Raw genomic sequence first — 17165 nt, 5'->3', positions numbered from 1 at the left:
ATCATTTTGCTTTTGGTTTTTTTATTGAGAAGGCTCTCATAAGCTAAAATTACATGTGCCATCATGAGGTTCACATAACTTTCATTTTTGTTTTTGTTTTTGTTTTTGTTTTTGAGACATGGTCTTACTCCATAGTCCTAGTTGGCCTGGAACTCACAAAGATCTACCTACTTCTTCTTTCCAAGTGCTGGGATTCCTTTAAAGCCAATAAATGTGGAAGTATTAGGCAATTATCTTTTTCTAAACTAAATTTCAATAACATTCCAGATTTTTTAGAAACTATTTACATGTGAGACTGACTCCCAATATACTACAAAGGCAAAATAATTAATCATCATCATCATCTAAGAATTATTTAAGAATATATAAAAGGTGAGTAGGATGATATACACATTTAATCCCAGCACTCAGAAGGCAGAAGCAAGCAGATCTCTGTGACTTTAATGCCAGCCTGGTCTACAAAGTGAGTTCCAGGACAGATAGGGATGCCTAGAGAGATCCTGTCTCAAACAACAACAATATAAAATATATTAATGGTCAGGCATGGTGGTACACATCTGCATCTTGGAGTCCTAAGACTCCAAGAGATAAAGGTAGGAGGATTACTGTTGAGTTCCAGATCACTGATGGTTACAGAGCAAGTCTGTGCCTCAGAAATAAATAAATACATAAGTAAATAAACAAAAATAAGATAGTGTGTGTTTTTAGAGCACAGTTTGGGAAGGAAGTGGTTTTTGCTCAGGCTGACCAGAACTTCTGATCTTTCTGCCTCTTCTTCCTGAGGACTGGTATCATAGGCATGTGCAAAAACCAAGAGCTGGGAACACAGCTCAAAAGTGGAGCATTCACCTAGCAGGCACAGACAGCCCTTATTTGATCTCAAGTATATCCTTCCCAAACTGTGTTCTAAAAACTAGTGCCGAGTATGCCATAGTGGCACATAATGTCAATCCCAGCTACTTTGGAAACTAGAAACATAGAGAAGCCTCATTTCAAAAACACTGAACCCACCCTCAAAGAGAAGAAAATGAAATGATCACCAAATCATAAATGCGGGAACATCCCTAGTATAAAATCTTGAACTCATATTAGACTCTACCACGTAATCACAAAGATGAGCCAGAAATAAATTTTAAAATAGAAAATAACTAGGCTTCTATTTAATCAAAACACATGGAACAAGTATATTTGTATCATTTTCTCCTAAAACTCTATAAATAGTGGCAAACAGTTATTCAAAAGGGTATGATTTTTTTCTTTTTGTTTGTGACGCGAAGTTAGATTTTGTTGTTGCTGCTTTTTACAGTTCTCGGATTCCAAAGCTGACTCTCGGCATTTTTACAACTGTCTAAAGTGGAGAAATAGTATAAATAAATGAATAACTACAAAGTGAGTTCCAGGACAGGCTCCAAAGCTACAGAGAAATCCTATCTTGAAAAACCAAAAAACAGTAATAATAAATAAATAAAACTTTAAAAAATAAATGAGTGAATAAATAGATAAATAAATAAACAAAATCTTTTTTGCCTAAATTAGATTATGAACATCTAGAAAAATGAGAGTTGAGGAGGAGAGAAGCCTTCTGAAAAATTCAGGCACCTGGGAGATGGTTTTGAGTGCTCTCTGACTGCACTTGAGCTCGATGGTCTTGGCTCAACATCTTCAATTTGTTTTCTTAATTCTTTCTCTCTGTTCATTTCTTCCTCTTTTTCTCTTGCTTCTGAAGATTAAAAGTAAAAATAATTTCCAACAGTTAGAATTTGGAATTTTTCAATATTAGGCTAAAAATTATGTCACAAAAGAAAATGTGACCAGAGGGGTAAGAAAGCAATTAATTAGTTAATTAATTAATCAGTTAATGTGGTTGGCACAGTGCCTCCACGACGGGCTCAAAGGCCTGGGCCCCATCCCCAGCACGGCACAAACCGGGTGTGATGGCACACGCCCATAATCACAACACCTGGGAGATGGAGTTCAGGGTCACCAGTCCGGATTTCATGAAACTGTCTCAACAACAACAACAACAACAACAACAACAAAGCAGGGCTGGAGAGATGCTCAACAGTAAAGGAAGGTGTGGCGGCACACACCTTTAACCCTAAAGCTAGGGAGAGAGAGGCAGGGGAATCTCTGTGTGTTTGAAGCAAGCCTGGTCTACAAAAGGAGACCTCTAGCCAGGGCTCCATAGCAGTCACATCAGGCACATGACTGTACCTCCAGCTCAAGGGGGATCTGAAGTATCTAACCTACAAAGATCTGCACTCACATGAACATACCAACACAGAGACACACACAATTAAAAACAATTTAAAAAAAAAAAAGACTTTAAAAAAGTGGCCACTACGCTATCAATAACAACAAAAGCTAAACAGCCTATTACAAAGCCACCATGGGAAAAGTTAAACAGAGTTTCAATGTGACATAGCAATCCTACTTCTAGGCATAGGAGAAACTGAGAAGAGAGTCCAGGAGTATTCATTGTTTCTTTCGGTTTTGGTTCTTTTGAGACAAGATCTCACTATGTAGTCCTGGCTGGCCTGAAGCTTGCTGTGCAGACTAGGCTGGCCTCCAACTGCCAGCATATCTCCCTGCCTCTGCCTCTGAGGGCTAGTATTACAGTCATGTGCCATCCTGATTAGCTTTGAAAACAGGGGTTTTCAGAGTTAGCTGTTCACCCAAAATCATAGCAGCATTATTCCAAACATCTAAAATAGTGGAGCAAATTATTCATCTACAGATGAAAGGTAAGCAAATTGTGATATATATCCACACAACAGAGCATTATAATTCAGTCTTAAAAAGGAAAGATATTCTGCAATGGATGAATGTCAAGGAGTCTATTCTAAGTGAAATAAACCAGTCACAAAAAAGAATAAATACTGAACACACCAATGCGAAATGTACAAAATAACCTACAACAGTCAGAAATCAATCAAAAAATATAATACTTAGGGGCTGAATAAAAATTATTATTATCTTAAAATGATATAAAGTTTCAGTTTTATAGGATTAATAGAGTTACAGAGATGGACTGTGGCTACAGCTATTCAGTATTATACACGTAAAAATTGGGACAGATGGCTCAGCAGGTAAAGATGCTTGTTGCTAAGCCTGACCACCTCAGTTCAATCCCCAAGACCCAACTCCTCCAAGTTTTCCTCTGACCTTTGTGCAATGGCCTGTACCTACTGCCCCCCATACACACACTAAATAAATAAATACATAAATACATAAATAAATAAATAAATGTGATTTTTTTTTTTTTGGTTTTTCAAGACAGTTTCTCTGTGTAGCTTTGCGCCTTTCCTGGATCTCGCTCTGTAGACCAGGCTGGCCTCGAACTCACAAAGATCCACCTGCCTCTGCCTCCCAAGTGCTGCGATTAAAGGTGTGCGCCACCACCGCCCGGTGGAGTTTAAAGGTTTTAATGGGAGCTGGACAGTGGTGGCACACATCTTTAATCCTGCATTCCAGGATCTCTGCATTCCAGGCCAGCCTGGTCTACAGAGTGAGTTTTAGGATAGCCAGGACTTTGCAGAGAAATCCTGTCTTAAAAAATAAAAAACAAAGTTTTAATAGTTAAGGCACTGGAAAGATGCCTCAGTCAGAAAACGACTGCCATGCAAGTATGAGGCTCTGAATTTGAATCCCCAGAGCCCATGTTTTTCAGAGTTGAGCTCAGGTGCATGTGTCCATAGTCTCAGTGCTGGGGAAGTAGAGACAGGCTGGTCCCCAGAGCTTGCTGACCACCCAGCCTACCTGAATCAGCCAACTCCAATTCGGTGACAGAGGCTCACTAAGAGGAGCTGTGTGTGGTGCCACACACCTTTAACCCAGCCCTTGGGAGGCAGAGATAGCTGAATCTGTGAGTTCCAGGTCAGCCTGGTCTACATAGTGTGTACCAGCACGGCCAAGGCTAAAAAGAGACCTTGCGTCAAATAATAATAATAATAATAATAATAATAATAATAATAATGAGGAGAAGAAGGAGGAGGAGGAGGAGGGATTGATGAAGGAAGACATCCAATTTCACCTTCTGGATTCTATGTGCATACATGCATACACACATAAACACACACACACACACACACACACACACACACCAATTTTTTTTAAATGGTTGAACTGGCCAGGCATGGTGATGTATATCAGTACTCCCAATACTCCTGAGGCAGAAGAAGTACTACAAGTTTAAGGTCAGCCTTGAACTACACAAGATGCAGTATCAAATCAGGAAAAAAGGTTTAAGATGCTAAATGTTATGTTGTATTTTATCACAACTTTATACACTGGAAGAGAAACTATAAACCTAAATGACCAATGGTGAGAAAAGAATTGAACCAAAATTATTATATAAAGCATCTCAATATAGTATAAAATACAGGCAATAAAAATGGTGATGAGCATTTATATTATAGTCAAGAGGGCAAAATTGGATCTCTGTGAGTTCGAGGCCAGCCTGGGCTACAGAGTGAGTTCCAGGACAGGCTCCAAAGCTACACAGAGAAACCCTGTCTTGGAAAAAAAAAAAGAAAAGAAAAAAAACCAAACCAAAAAAAAAAAGAGAGAGAGCAAAATTATCAACAGACTGTTAGAATAAATCTCTTTTTTCTTTAATTCATATTGATGAAACAATATGGTAGTAGTGTTACATACTACTGTCAAGTGATGGAGAATATAAATATGCTAAACAAATTTTTGTAAAACACAAACGCACTATGTAAAGATAGACAAAGAGATGGAAAACATATTCAGAAGTGTAATGTTGACTCCCTTCTCAGTGTTTTAGGCTGGAAGTAGTACTCACTCATTTCTGAATTCTCTACACTGGACCTTTTACCAGGCCACCAAAATCATGAGAAATGTTGAACTAATAAGTCTCTAGGGGTTGGCTGGTTAGTTTTTAGACATAGAAAAGTTCGCCAAAAGAATTTTTCCTCTGCTAATCTCACTTGGCAACTGGGAAGGATACATACATAGCAAGAGAATTATATGAATAGTTTGGCTTTCATTTGCTACCACCTCAATAATCTAACCTTTTTTTCCCCTCTTTAAGCAATAAAGCTGAGTGTTGTTACCTACACTTATAATCCCAATGCTTGGGAGACAGAAACAGGAGGATTGCCAAGAGCTCAAGGCCAGCCTGTGCTACAAAGTGAGACCCTGTCTCAAAGAGAGAGAGAGAGAGAGAGAGAGAGAGAGAGAGAGAGAGAGAGAGAGAGAGAGAGAGAGGGAGAATATTATATTGTTGTTTAGAGTATTTGTTGCTACGCCACTGAAGACAAGGAATAAAGAAATATCCAGCAAGTATTTAAAAGAAACTAGTCTTTCATGTTAAACACAGACAATAAGAACACTCCAGGAAGAGGCAAGGCAAATGCTGGTTTTTTTGTGCTCTCCACTAAACCAATGTGGCCAAGAGCCAATATTCCTGATGCTGAAGGCAGGTAGCTGGACAAAATAAAGTACAGAAGCCTAGGAGTCAGTTTACCGAGTAGGGAAGCTTCGTTCCTATCCTCAGTTCCTATCCTCACATGCTCTTTGTCAATCTTCCCACCTGCTGGGAGAAGAGGACATTTGTTCTCTAAACTCTGACTCTCTCCCAGGTCTTAAGGTATATTCTGTTCCTATCAGGACAGTATAGAAAGGCAGAAATCATTAGCTGCCTATGTAATCACCATTCCCTTTATCCTTGGTAAGGAAGTCATTCTTTTTTCTGCAGGTAGGAGGCAACATTGTGCTTCTGGTCATGCTGGGCCCCTCCCTGCCCAGGGAAGGTGGAGCTCCACTCCATGTTAAAATATATGCTCTTTCAATGGTCATTTTTGGAAGTGACTTGCTATACAATATTACGTATACTAGGTATGCATTTTTTCCCCTCCAGTGACTATCAGGTGTTCATCTGTGTTTGACAATTCAAACTTCTGACAATTTGGGGTCATGAAGACAGTCATCTCAGGACAAACCAACACTCTAAAGATGGCAAAGAAGGAAAACTTCATGACCCTCATGCCAGGATTCAGAAGACAAAAGCCTCATGCTAGAATTCCTGTCCTAAGAGATACTAAATTTTTCTTACGTGAGTCATTTTTAATTTGGTCTTCTATGATGTCTCTGCAAGGAACCAAAAGCATGTTGCTATCAGCTTTACCTTAACACAAATAAAAGTCAGCGCATAGATGGAGCTTACCAAGTACAAGATACTTGTAAATTTTTCCTACAAATAATCTTTGTAACAATCTCTGAAGTGAATACTATTATCCTACTTTCCAGCTGAAAACTCCAAGGCACAAGCAAACTAACTTGCCCACTTAATAGAAACATTAGTTGCCTCAGCAACAAAATAAGGTCTGGGCCCACAACTGGATCCTTCCTTGATGTGATTAGACTTTCTAGTGGCTATAAGATTAACTAACAAGGGGGTTGGAGAGATGGCTCAGAGGTTAAGAGCACTGGCTGCTCTTCCAGAGGTCCTGAGTTCAATTCCCAGCAACCACATGGTGGCTCACAACAATCTGTAATGAGATCTGGTGCCCTCTTCTGGCCTGCAGGCAGAACACTGTATATATAATAAATAAATAAATCTTTAAAAAAAAAAAAAAAAGATTAACTAACAAGCATCCCCTGCCTTATATAACAGTGAGCATGCTTCTCTTCAAAGGCCTATCAAGTAGAAGCTTCACCACTTACTTGTACAGCAGACCCACCCACCACCAGAATTTTGTAACAGTAAAAAATACTCCAAATTACTAGTCTCATTCTAGTGAAACATCTAATTCTTTCTTATTTTTTTTCAATTTTTGCTAGGCATGGTGGTGCATGCCTTTAATCCCAGTTCTCAGGAGGCAGGATCTCTATGAGTTCAAGGCCAGCCTAGTCTATGAAGTGAGTTCCAGGCCAGACAGTATTATAGAGTGAGATCCCATTTCAACAAAAAAGAAGAGTGAACTTTTGTTTTTACTAACAAAACTTCAACATTTCAATTGAGGGATGTTTTGGGCTAATCTATAGCTTCATTAGATCAAAGGAAAAAATGAGGGTTCAAGGAAGAAACTGTAGAGTAAAATAAATTCAGGGTTTTCATTCTGGGCTGATGAGAAACCAAAGCTAAACAGAATTCCACAGACTGTAGGTGCCCTGGCAATTTTACCCAATACGGAAACAAGTACAGTGAAAACTAAATATGCTTTGCCTTTACAAAAGCAAACCTACTCCCCACACATTTTTTTTCTTCCAAAGGTCTTGATATCAATTTTGGATAACTATTTCTCATATTTAATACAACTTTAAATTAGGAGCCTAACTAACTACTTACAGCTAATCTTCACTAATCTAAATAATAGATTCAAATGAATGTAATTTAGCACCTAAAAACTTAAGTCAACACTCAGTAACCACTTAATAAGAAAGAAAGAAAGAAAGAAAGAAAGAAAGAAAGAAAGAAAGAAAGGAAGGAAGGAAGGAAGGAAGGAAGGAAGGAAGGAAGGAAGGAAGGAAGGAAGGAAGGAAGGAAAGAGAGAAAGTAAATATCACAGTAAGCCAGGCATTGTGGTTCATGCTGGTTATCCCAGTGCTTAGCAGGCAGGAGTAGGATTATTATGAATCTGAGACCAGCTTCAGCTACATACACACTGAGTTCCAGGTGAGCCTCAGCTACAGATAGCTTGTCTCAAAACAAAAACAAAAGTCAAGACAACAAAATTACTAAAAATATGAATCTGAATATTTTCTAATGTAAAAATATTCTAATATTTTCTAATGTGAAAATGTTTGACTTGTGTATTTATACCAACTCGCTAGCCTACCATGTCATGAAGATTCACACTTTAATCTATTTAATAACAAAATACTAAAACAAAATTAGATGTTGGCATTTAAACTCTATTAATCACATTAAATGTTGACAATATAGCTACTATGGACCAAGCTGGGCACTCTAATTAGGAAAGCAAACAAAAATAAAAAGGTTTAGCCTCAGGAGCTAGAGAGATGGCTCAGAGGTTAATAAGAGCACTAGCTACTCTTCCAGATGTGCTGAGTTCAAGTCCCAGCAACCACATGGTGGCTCACAACCATCTACAATGAGATCTGGTGCCCTCTTCTGGCCTGCAGACATACATGCAGGCAGAACTCTGTATACATAATAAATAAATAAATAAATAAATCTAAAAAAAGGTTTAGCCTCAAAACATAGAAAATATTATAAACTTTCGATATTTTCTAAAGTACTAATGGCACAGGTATGAAATAATTCCAGGAAAAGGTAAGACATAATCTAGGTCAGTGGAAGACGTAGGATTTAACTAGAAAAAAAAAAATATTTGAAGTTTAAAAAAAGACTTTGTTTCTAAATTTTTCTTCAGCATTTTCTCTTTTCAGACTTTAAAACACCCATTGAAATCATATTCAAAGCCAAGGATGGTGACACATATCTGTAATCGCAGGATACAGGAAGTGAAGGGAGAAAGATCAGGAGTTCAAGGCCATCCTCAGCCACACACCAAGCTTGAGTTATTCCCTTAAGTATGATTTCAGTTACAAAGGAAAGACTTCAATCTCAACCATAAGAATCATGATGCATGTTACAATTTGATGATGCATGTTACTATTTGTCCACTCTTAGAGAAGAGTTAGGGCGGCAAATTGTTTGTAAAAGCACCTGCTGCCAGGCCTGTTGAGCCAAGCTCAATCCCATGTCCTACATGCTGGAAGGAGAGAAACAACTTCCACACGTTATCCTGACCTCCCCACCTATACACACATACACACACACACACACTTCTTCTAAAAGTCAGTGATATTGCTATCAGCTTTAATTTTATAATCTTAATATAATTTAATGGCCAAGGTTGGGAGAACACAAAAATAATCTCTAACAATGAATAATTTCCCACAGAATGTGATTACTTCTGTATACACATAAATATTCCAAACAGCACACTAAAGCTAATGAGAACCTTGGTTTACTTTTTCAACGAATTGTTCAATAAAGATTCACATGTTCAGATCAGTAGAAGCCACAGTCAAAGTCAAACCAAGAATGTGGTACTAGGCCAAGAAAGTTCCACACACTGAATTTATCCACAAACTTTTTTTTAATGTACAAACCTTATAATTCCTCAAAACCCCTTAAGTAGTATGCATACATGCTTTAGAAAAAAAACTTAGAGAAATAAAAAAGGACACATAAGCAGGCCTTTACAAGGTACTGTCCAGTGTTTTAGCCTACCAAGAACTTGCGGGGGATACCATACCTGACAGTTTTCCTATCCAGTTTTCCTCAAGTAGAATGTGGAGCTGCTTTTTAACCCTAGGTTCTCCAACTTGAAATGCCAAGCTCTAACAGGTTGGGCCATTTAGAACCATCTCCAAATAAGAAGGATTTGATTATTAGAGCAGTATTTGGGCTGGTGATACAGACGCAGCTTTCACAACGCCTTAGGTTCCACCCCCAGTATCACACAAAACCAGGCATTAGTGGTATACCTCTGTACTGCCAGCACATGACAAGTAGAGGCAGTAGGAACAAGGCTATACAAGGCAGTATGGTCCAGGCCAGCCTGGGCTACATAAAAAGATAGATAGATAGATAGATAGATAGATAGATAGATAGATAGATAGATAGATAGATAGATAGATGTTATTACTTTAGTTCTAAATTCAATTTAATCTTCTCAAGTGTCTATTAAGAACCTACATTGAGCCAGGCGGCAGTGGCGCACGCCTTTAATCCCAGCATTCGGTAGGCAGAGCCAGGTGGATCTCTGTGTGTTCGAGGCCAGCCTGGTCTACAGAGCAAGATCCAGGACAGGCACCAAAACTACATGGAGAAACCCTGTCTTGGAAAAAAAAAAAAAAAAGAACCTACACTGCCAGGAACCACATAACTAACTTAAATTAAACAATCACTGTGCAAAGCATTTTGTATAAGACACTTAAACACAGGATTCCTCTAACTGATAGTATAGATACCTATTAAAATCTTTGTTTGACCTGATTTTTGACAAAGAAGCCAAAACTGTACAATGGAAAAAAGAAAGTATCTTCAACAAATGGTGCTGACATAACTGGATGTCAATATGTAGAAGATTACAAATAGATCCATATCTATCACCATGCACAAAACTCAAGTCCAAGTGGATCAAGACCTCAATATAAAACCAGTTACACTGAATCTGATAGAAGAGAAAGTAGAAAGTAGTCTTGAATGCATTGGCACAGGAGATCATTTCCTAAATGTAACACCAGTAGCACAGACATTGAGAGAAACAATTAATAAATGGGACCTCCTAAAACTGAGAAGCTTTTATAAGGCAAAGGACACAGTAAATAAGACAAAACGACAGTCTACAGAATGGGAAAAGAGCCGGGCGGTGGTGGCGCATGCCTTTAATCCCAGCACTCGGGAGGCAGAGTCAGGCGGATCTCTGTGAGTTCAAGGCCAGCCTGGTCTCCAAAGCGAGTTCCAGGAAAGGCGCAAAGCTACACAGAGAAACCCTGTCTCGAAAAACCAAAAAAAAAAAAAAAAAAAAAAAAAAAAAAAAAAAAAGAATGGGAAAAGATCTTCAACAACCCCACATCTGACAGAGGGCTGATTTCCAAAGTATATAAAGAACTCAAGAAACTAAACATCAAAATACCTAACAATCCAATTTAAAAAGGGGCTACAGAGCTAAACAGAGAATTCTCAACAGAAGAATCTCAAATGGCTGAAAGATATTTAAGGAACTGCTCAACATCCTTAGTCATCAGGGAAATGCAAATCAAACTGACTCTGAGATACCATCTTACACCTGTCAGAATGACTAAGATCAAAAACACTGATGACAGCTAATGTTGGAGAGAATGTGGAAAAAGGGGAACACTCCTCCACTGTTGATGGGAATGCAAACTTGTGCAGCCACTTTGGAAATCGGTATGGCCATTTCTCAGAAAATTGGGAAACAGTCTTCTTCATGACCCAGCTATACAACTCTTGGGCATATACCCAAGGAATGCTCAATCATACCACAAGGATACTTGTTCAACTATGTCCACAGCTGCATTATTCGTAATAGTCAGAACCTGGAAACAACCTAGATGGCCCTCAACCAAAGAATGGATTAAGAAAACGTGGTACATATACACAATGGAGTACTACTCAGCAGTAAAAAACAATGACATGAGGTTTGCAGGCAAATGGATGGAACTAAAAAATATCCTGAGTGAGGTAACCCAGACTCAGAAGGACAAACATGGTATGTACTCACTCATAAGTGGATAAAAAAGCAAAGGATAACCAGACTACAACCCACAGCTCCAGAGAAGCTAGCTAACAAAGAGGACCCTAAGAGGGAAAGCATGGATTACCTTGGGAAGGGGAAATAGATGAGATCTCCATGAGTAAACTGGGTGTGAGGGGTGGGCAATGAGAACATAAGGGTACGGGATGGTCAAGCTGGAACAGGGATGGAATGGGAGAGCAATGAAAGAGATACTATGATAAAGGGAGACATCATAGGGATAGGGAGAAACAGGGTGCTAGGGAAGTTCCCAGGAATCCACAGGGATGACCCCAGCTTAGACTACTACCAATAGAGGAGAGGGTGCCTGAACTGGCTTACCCCAGTAATCAGATTGGTGAATACTCTGTCATCATAGAGCCTTTCTCCAATAACTGATGGAAGCAGATTCAGAGATCCACAACCAAACACCAGGCCAAGCTCCAGGAGTCCAGTCGAAGAGAGAGAAAGGGGATTCTATGAGCAAGGGGCGCCAAGATCATGATGGGGAAACCTACAGAGACAACCAAACCAAACTAATGGGAACTCATGAAGCCTCCACAGGACTAGACTAGTAGACTCTCTGCCTGTTGGACAGTTGTGTAGCTTGATCTGCTTAAGGGGCCCCTTGGCAGTAGGATCAGGATCCATCCCTGGTTCATGAGCAGGCTTTTTGGAGCTCACTACCTATGGTGGGACACCTCGAACAGCCTTGAGGCAGGGGGAGGGGCTTAGACTTGCCTCTACTGAATGTACCAGGCTCTGCTTTCTCCCCATGGGAGGACTTACCTTCTTGTAGGAGGTTATGGGGGATGGGTTGGGGGAAGGGAGGCTGGAGGAGTAGGAGAAGGAAAGAGGGGGCATCTGTGATTGGTATGTAAAATGAATAGAAAATTTTTCTTAAATAAAAAAAAATCTTTGTGTTTGAAATACTTCCAAATACATCCAGATAGCATGGGTTGTTTTGTGTTTTGTTTTTATTTCATCATTATAACTGACTTTTTTGCCAGGCAGTAGTGGTGCATGCCTTTAATATCAGCACTCGGGAGGTAGAGGCAGGCAGATCTCTGTGAGTTCAAGGCCAGCCTGGGCTACAGAGTGAGTTCCAGGAAAGGATCCAAAGCTACACAGAGAAACTCTGTCTCAAAAATAAAAAAAATAAAATAAAATAATTTTAAAAATTAAAAAAAAAACCTGACCTTTTCAAACATACTAGAGTACAATGTAAAACACACTTTGTCCTAATGTTCCTAAAATCCTTAAGATTTCCTGAGTGACAAGAACTGCCTTTTATTGTTTACTAGGACCCCTTTTGGTCACACCAACATTTACATCACTGGAGTGAGGGAAGGCCTCTAGCCAGCCCCACTACTGTGGGAGTCATTCTATAAAAACTTCTGAAAAGTACTAGAGTTGATAGATCTAGACTTGCTGAACACGTGAGGAGAGTTTAAATAGAGACAGCATGGAAGCCCCATCCCTCCTGCACCCGCCTAACCCACCGAATCACTTCCTGTGGGTGTTCATCTGGACCCTCTAGATCAGCGGTTCTCAACCTGTAGGTCGAAACCCCTTTGGCAATGGCATATTAGACATCCTGCATAGCAGATATTTACACTATGACTCACAACAGCAGCAAAATTAGTTATGAGGTAGTAACATAATTATTGTATGGTTGGGGTCACCACACCATGAGGAACTGTATTAAGGAGTTACAGCGTTAGGAAGGCTGAGAACCAGTGCTCTCGACTCTTAAAAACCAGTCCGCTTAATTGTTTCCCAGGGGATCAGACAAGGTCACATTCTATATCAATGATTAGTATGCAAAATTAAAGAAATCCTATGGCATCTCTAGGTGGATGACATCAAAACTGAACTGAATTACTGGACACTCAGTTGGTGCCAACAGATCACCTATTTGCTTTATGATGAGAAACTCTCACACATCCTGGTATTACAAGTATTAAGTAGGAAAAAGTTTAGTTTATTAAGTTTAGTTCATCCTTTTAGAAGAGTTGTTATTTTTCTGCACCTTCCCACCCCCCACCCCAGTGCACATGAAAATCGGAGATCAACGTCAGGTTTCAGTCCTTGCCCTCTATCTTGTCAAGTAGAGTACTTTTCTTTTGCCACTGAGTAGTACATCAGACTAGTTGGCCCACAAGTTCCAAGGATTCTCCTGTCTCCATGGCATCTCGCTGTAGGGGCACTGGGATTAGAGCTGCATGCTACTATGTCTAGCTTTCCATGGAGACAGATACATGTATACTATTAGACATGGTGGAACATCCCCATGATCCCAAATTTCAGACTAAAATAAGATGGTTGAGAGCTCAAGGCCAGCCTAACGTGACTTAAGACTGTCTCAAAAAACATGAACAAGGAGGTATGTCACTGGTAGAGCACTTGACTAACCATATGCAATAATTGGGTTCAATCAGCTGTGTGGGAGGGGGCAGGCAATGGAAGAGGGGTAGATACATACTAAGATATTTATTGATGACATAACATGGCTAAGATTTACCTCAAAATATTCAGAAAGGAAAAGCAAATAGAAATAACACTAGCCATGAATGATTATAGTAGCTTATATAAATAGTAATACTTGTAGTTTTGAAATTTCTCATAATGAAATTTTTTTTAAAAATAGTAGTAGTAGTAGTAGTAGTAGTAGTAGTAGTAGTAGCAGCAGCAGCAGCAGCAGCCAGGTATGGCGTCATATGCCTTTAATTCTACCACTTGGGAGGTAGAAGCAGATAAATCTCTGTGAGTTAGAAGCTAGCCTAGCCTACATACCAAGTTTCAGACTACATAGTAAGACCTTGTCTTTAAAAAAAAATAGGTGTGATTGCACAAGCCTTTCATCCCATAAGTTTCAGGCCAATCTGGTCTCCATAACAAGTTCCAAGACAGCCAAGACTAAATTGAGAGCCTGTCCAAAAAAACTATATATGTACATAACTGCCTTTTCATCACATAAAAGGCTTACTTCCAAAGATATTAGTTTCAAGTTCACCAACCAAATTTTAAATGTTACTGCTAAATAATTCACCATTTTAATTTTTGAGCATTTTATTTATTATTTTTATATGTATGAATATTTTGCTTGCATGTATGTCTGGGCACCATATATGTGCAGTCTCCACAGATGCCAGAAGAGGGCGTCATATCCCAGGGACTGGAGTTCAGAGTTGTGAACCATCAAGTAGGTACTGGGAATTCGACCCAGGTGCTTTGGAAGAACAACTAGTGCTCTTCATCACTGAGCTACTACCCAGCCCCACAATTCATCACTTTAAAACCAAAACCAACTACTGGGCACAGTGGTGAACTCCTATAATATTTGCTACTGAGAAGGCTGAGACCAAAGGATAACTTGGCTCATGAGTTCAAGCCTACCCAGGGTAACACAGTAAGATCCCCATATCTCCATCATTAAAATTGAATTTGGGATATGATCAAGATATTGATGGAGCCGGGCGGTGGTGGCGCACGCCTTTAATCCCAGCACTCGGGAGGCAGAGTCAGGCGGATCTCTGTGAGTTCGAGGCCAGCCTGGTCTACAGAGCTAGTCCAGGACAGACTCCAAAGCTACAGAGAAACCCTGTCTCGAAAAACCAAAAAAAAAAAAAGAAAAAAAAAGATATTGGTGACTCATTCCTATAATCTCAGCATTCAGGACACTGAGGTAGATACACTGCCAGAAGTCAAGGCCAGCTTGGTCTACATAGGGTGTTCCAAGTCACCCAGGATTACAGAGTGTGACCCTGTCTCAAAACTACAAACAAAACCAAGAAAATAAACAAACAAGACGAAACACATTAACATGACAAGTACTATCACAGCGCTGATTTAAATCCAGTTGTTCTCAGACTCCAGACCTTCTTCTAGTGTAAGAAAGATCTGAGTTAGATCCAAAGAAAGCACAGCACCAATGTCCTCTGAAGACCCTGAGGTGGGACCTAGAAATGCCAACCATCTGGTATCAAGCCAGGCTGGAAATAAGGCTTCAGTAAGTGTCTCCTACAGCTCATTAAAGCAGGGAGCCAACAGCAGCAGCCACATTCAGTGCATGTCACAATGTTCTATACTGTCTGGGTCAACAAGCAATGGTGACAGCCACCTCTGGCCCAGCCTTCCAAATACTGGTTCCGCTGTAAGCAGGAAAGAAAAAATGAAATGAAAGTCAGACAGAGGCGGGAGGAGAGATAATAAAGAAACTGCTATTCTGCTTCCTATAAATTGTAATAATCGTGAATCCTTGTTTGTTCATAAAACACATTTTGTGCTGTTGTTTAAATCTTATGTGCATGGATGTTTAGCCTGCATCTATGCCTGTGAACCACATGTGCCTACTATCTACAGGGACCCTAAGAGAGTATCAGATGACCTGGGACTGGAGTTACAGCTGCCATGTGGGTGCTGGGAATTGAACCCAGGTCCTCTGGAAGAGCAGCCAGTGCTCTTAAACAGAGATTTGTTTCTCCAGCCTCCATAGAACACACTTTTACAAGATTCTAGTATGTAGACCTTCTTTATCCAAGTAAAATACAAGTTTTGTCATGTTTTAAATGGAAAATAAATGCTTTAAATTTTGCTTCAAAAGCAACCAACAATTACAATCGCTTAACAATTCTGATTAAAGATGGGTATTTGTAAATAAAAACAAGTTTTGTTCTGCCTTATCACTGTCAACATAATTGTATGTTTATACAATATTTAAGCCAATAGAAGGGAAAATATCTGTGCTTCTTACCCAGTGTTTTCCGACTTCTTTCCACAGCTGTCCTTCGAGTTTGCTCAAACATGGCCTCCAAGTCAAATGTGCGAGCTTTCTTCCCTAGGAGACGAACAAACATTATTGTGACTGTCTTGCAATGAGCTGACCAGAGAGATACTCCAGTTTTGTTTGTTTGTTTTGTTTTTTCTTTTTTTTTTGTTTTGTTTTGTTTTGTTTTGTTTTTTCGAGACAGGGTTTCTCTGTGTAGCTTTGCGCCTTTCCTAGAACTCGCTTTGGAGACCAAGCTGGCCTTGAACTCACAGAGATCCGCCTGCTTCTGCCTCCCAAGTGCTGGGATTAAAGGCGTGTGCCACCACTGCCCAGCTTTATTTTGGTTTTTCGAGACAGGGTTTCTCTGTGTAGCTTGCAACCTGTCCTGGAACTCACCTTGTAGACCAGGCTGGCCTTACACTCACAGAGATCTGCCTGCCTCTGCCTCCCGAGTGCTGGGATTAAAGGTGTGCACCATAACCAACCAGATATAGGCACTCCAGTTTTACTGACTGATCAATAACCACTCAGTCTGTCTACTTGAAAGCATGTTTCCAAGATAATGATAAAACAGTAAGGGGAGAAAAAAATACACGTTTAATAACCATTACCTAAAATGCTTGGGACCAGAGTGTTTCAAGTGTCAAGAGTTGTTTGTTTGCTTGTTTTCTTGTTTATTGGGCTTTGAAATATTTATACACAGATATTACTAGCTTAGCATCCATAATTCAAAATATAAAATACAAAACTTTGGGGATGGGGATTTAGCTCAGTGGTAGAGCGCTTGCCTAGCAAGCACAAGGCCCTGGATTTGGTCCTCAGCTCTGGGGAAAAAAAAAAAAAAAAAGACAAAATACAAAACTTTTTGTTGTCGGTTTTTCTAGAGATATAGCCTTGCTTCATACCACAGGCTAGCCTTGAACTCACAATCCTCCTGTCTCAGCCTCCCAAGTGTTGGGATTATTACAGATATCCACCAACACAGTAAGCCAAAATCCAAAACTTTTGAGAACATAATGCTCAAAAAGTACAAATTTTAGATTCTTAAATTAGGACTGTGAACCTATCGAAAAATAATCAGCCAACTTTTTCATCCTCAACTAATTTAGCTAGACGCCTATATCTTGAAACAA

The 17165-nt window shown here is 39.6% G+C and overlaps 1 protein-coding gene across 3 annotated transcripts in view; it reads right to left on the bottom strand.

Moving 5' to 3' along the window:
* Wdr70 (WD repeat domain 70) overlaps positions 1-17165 on the bottom strand; it is a 230936-nt gene that overhangs the window by 210015 nt on the left and 3756 nt on the right. For 2 of the 3 annotated variants that reach the window (XM_059276768.1, XM_059276769.1), the window contains 2 exons: positions 16018-16101; positions 1600-1720 (listed from right to left, as the gene is read on the bottom strand). In XM_059276768.1, the coding sequence (XP_059132751.1) occupies positions 1600-1720; positions 16018-16101 (205 nt within the window). Of the gene's footprint in view, positions 1-1599; positions 1721-14009; positions 15416-16017; positions 16102-17165 lie in introns of those variants that run through there. The other variant, XM_059276770.1, reaches the window with a different exon arrangement.

This window comes from Peromyscus eremicus, chromosome 11, assembly GCF_949786415.1.
Source record: "Peromyscus eremicus chromosome 11, PerEre_H2_v1, whole genome shotgun sequence".
Lineage (NCBI taxonomy): Eukaryota > Metazoa > Chordata > Mammalia > Rodentia > Cricetidae > Peromyscus > Peromyscus eremicus.
The sequence above is the reverse complement of the archived record's forward strand: the minus strand, read 5'-3'. Positions and strand labels throughout refer to the sequence as shown.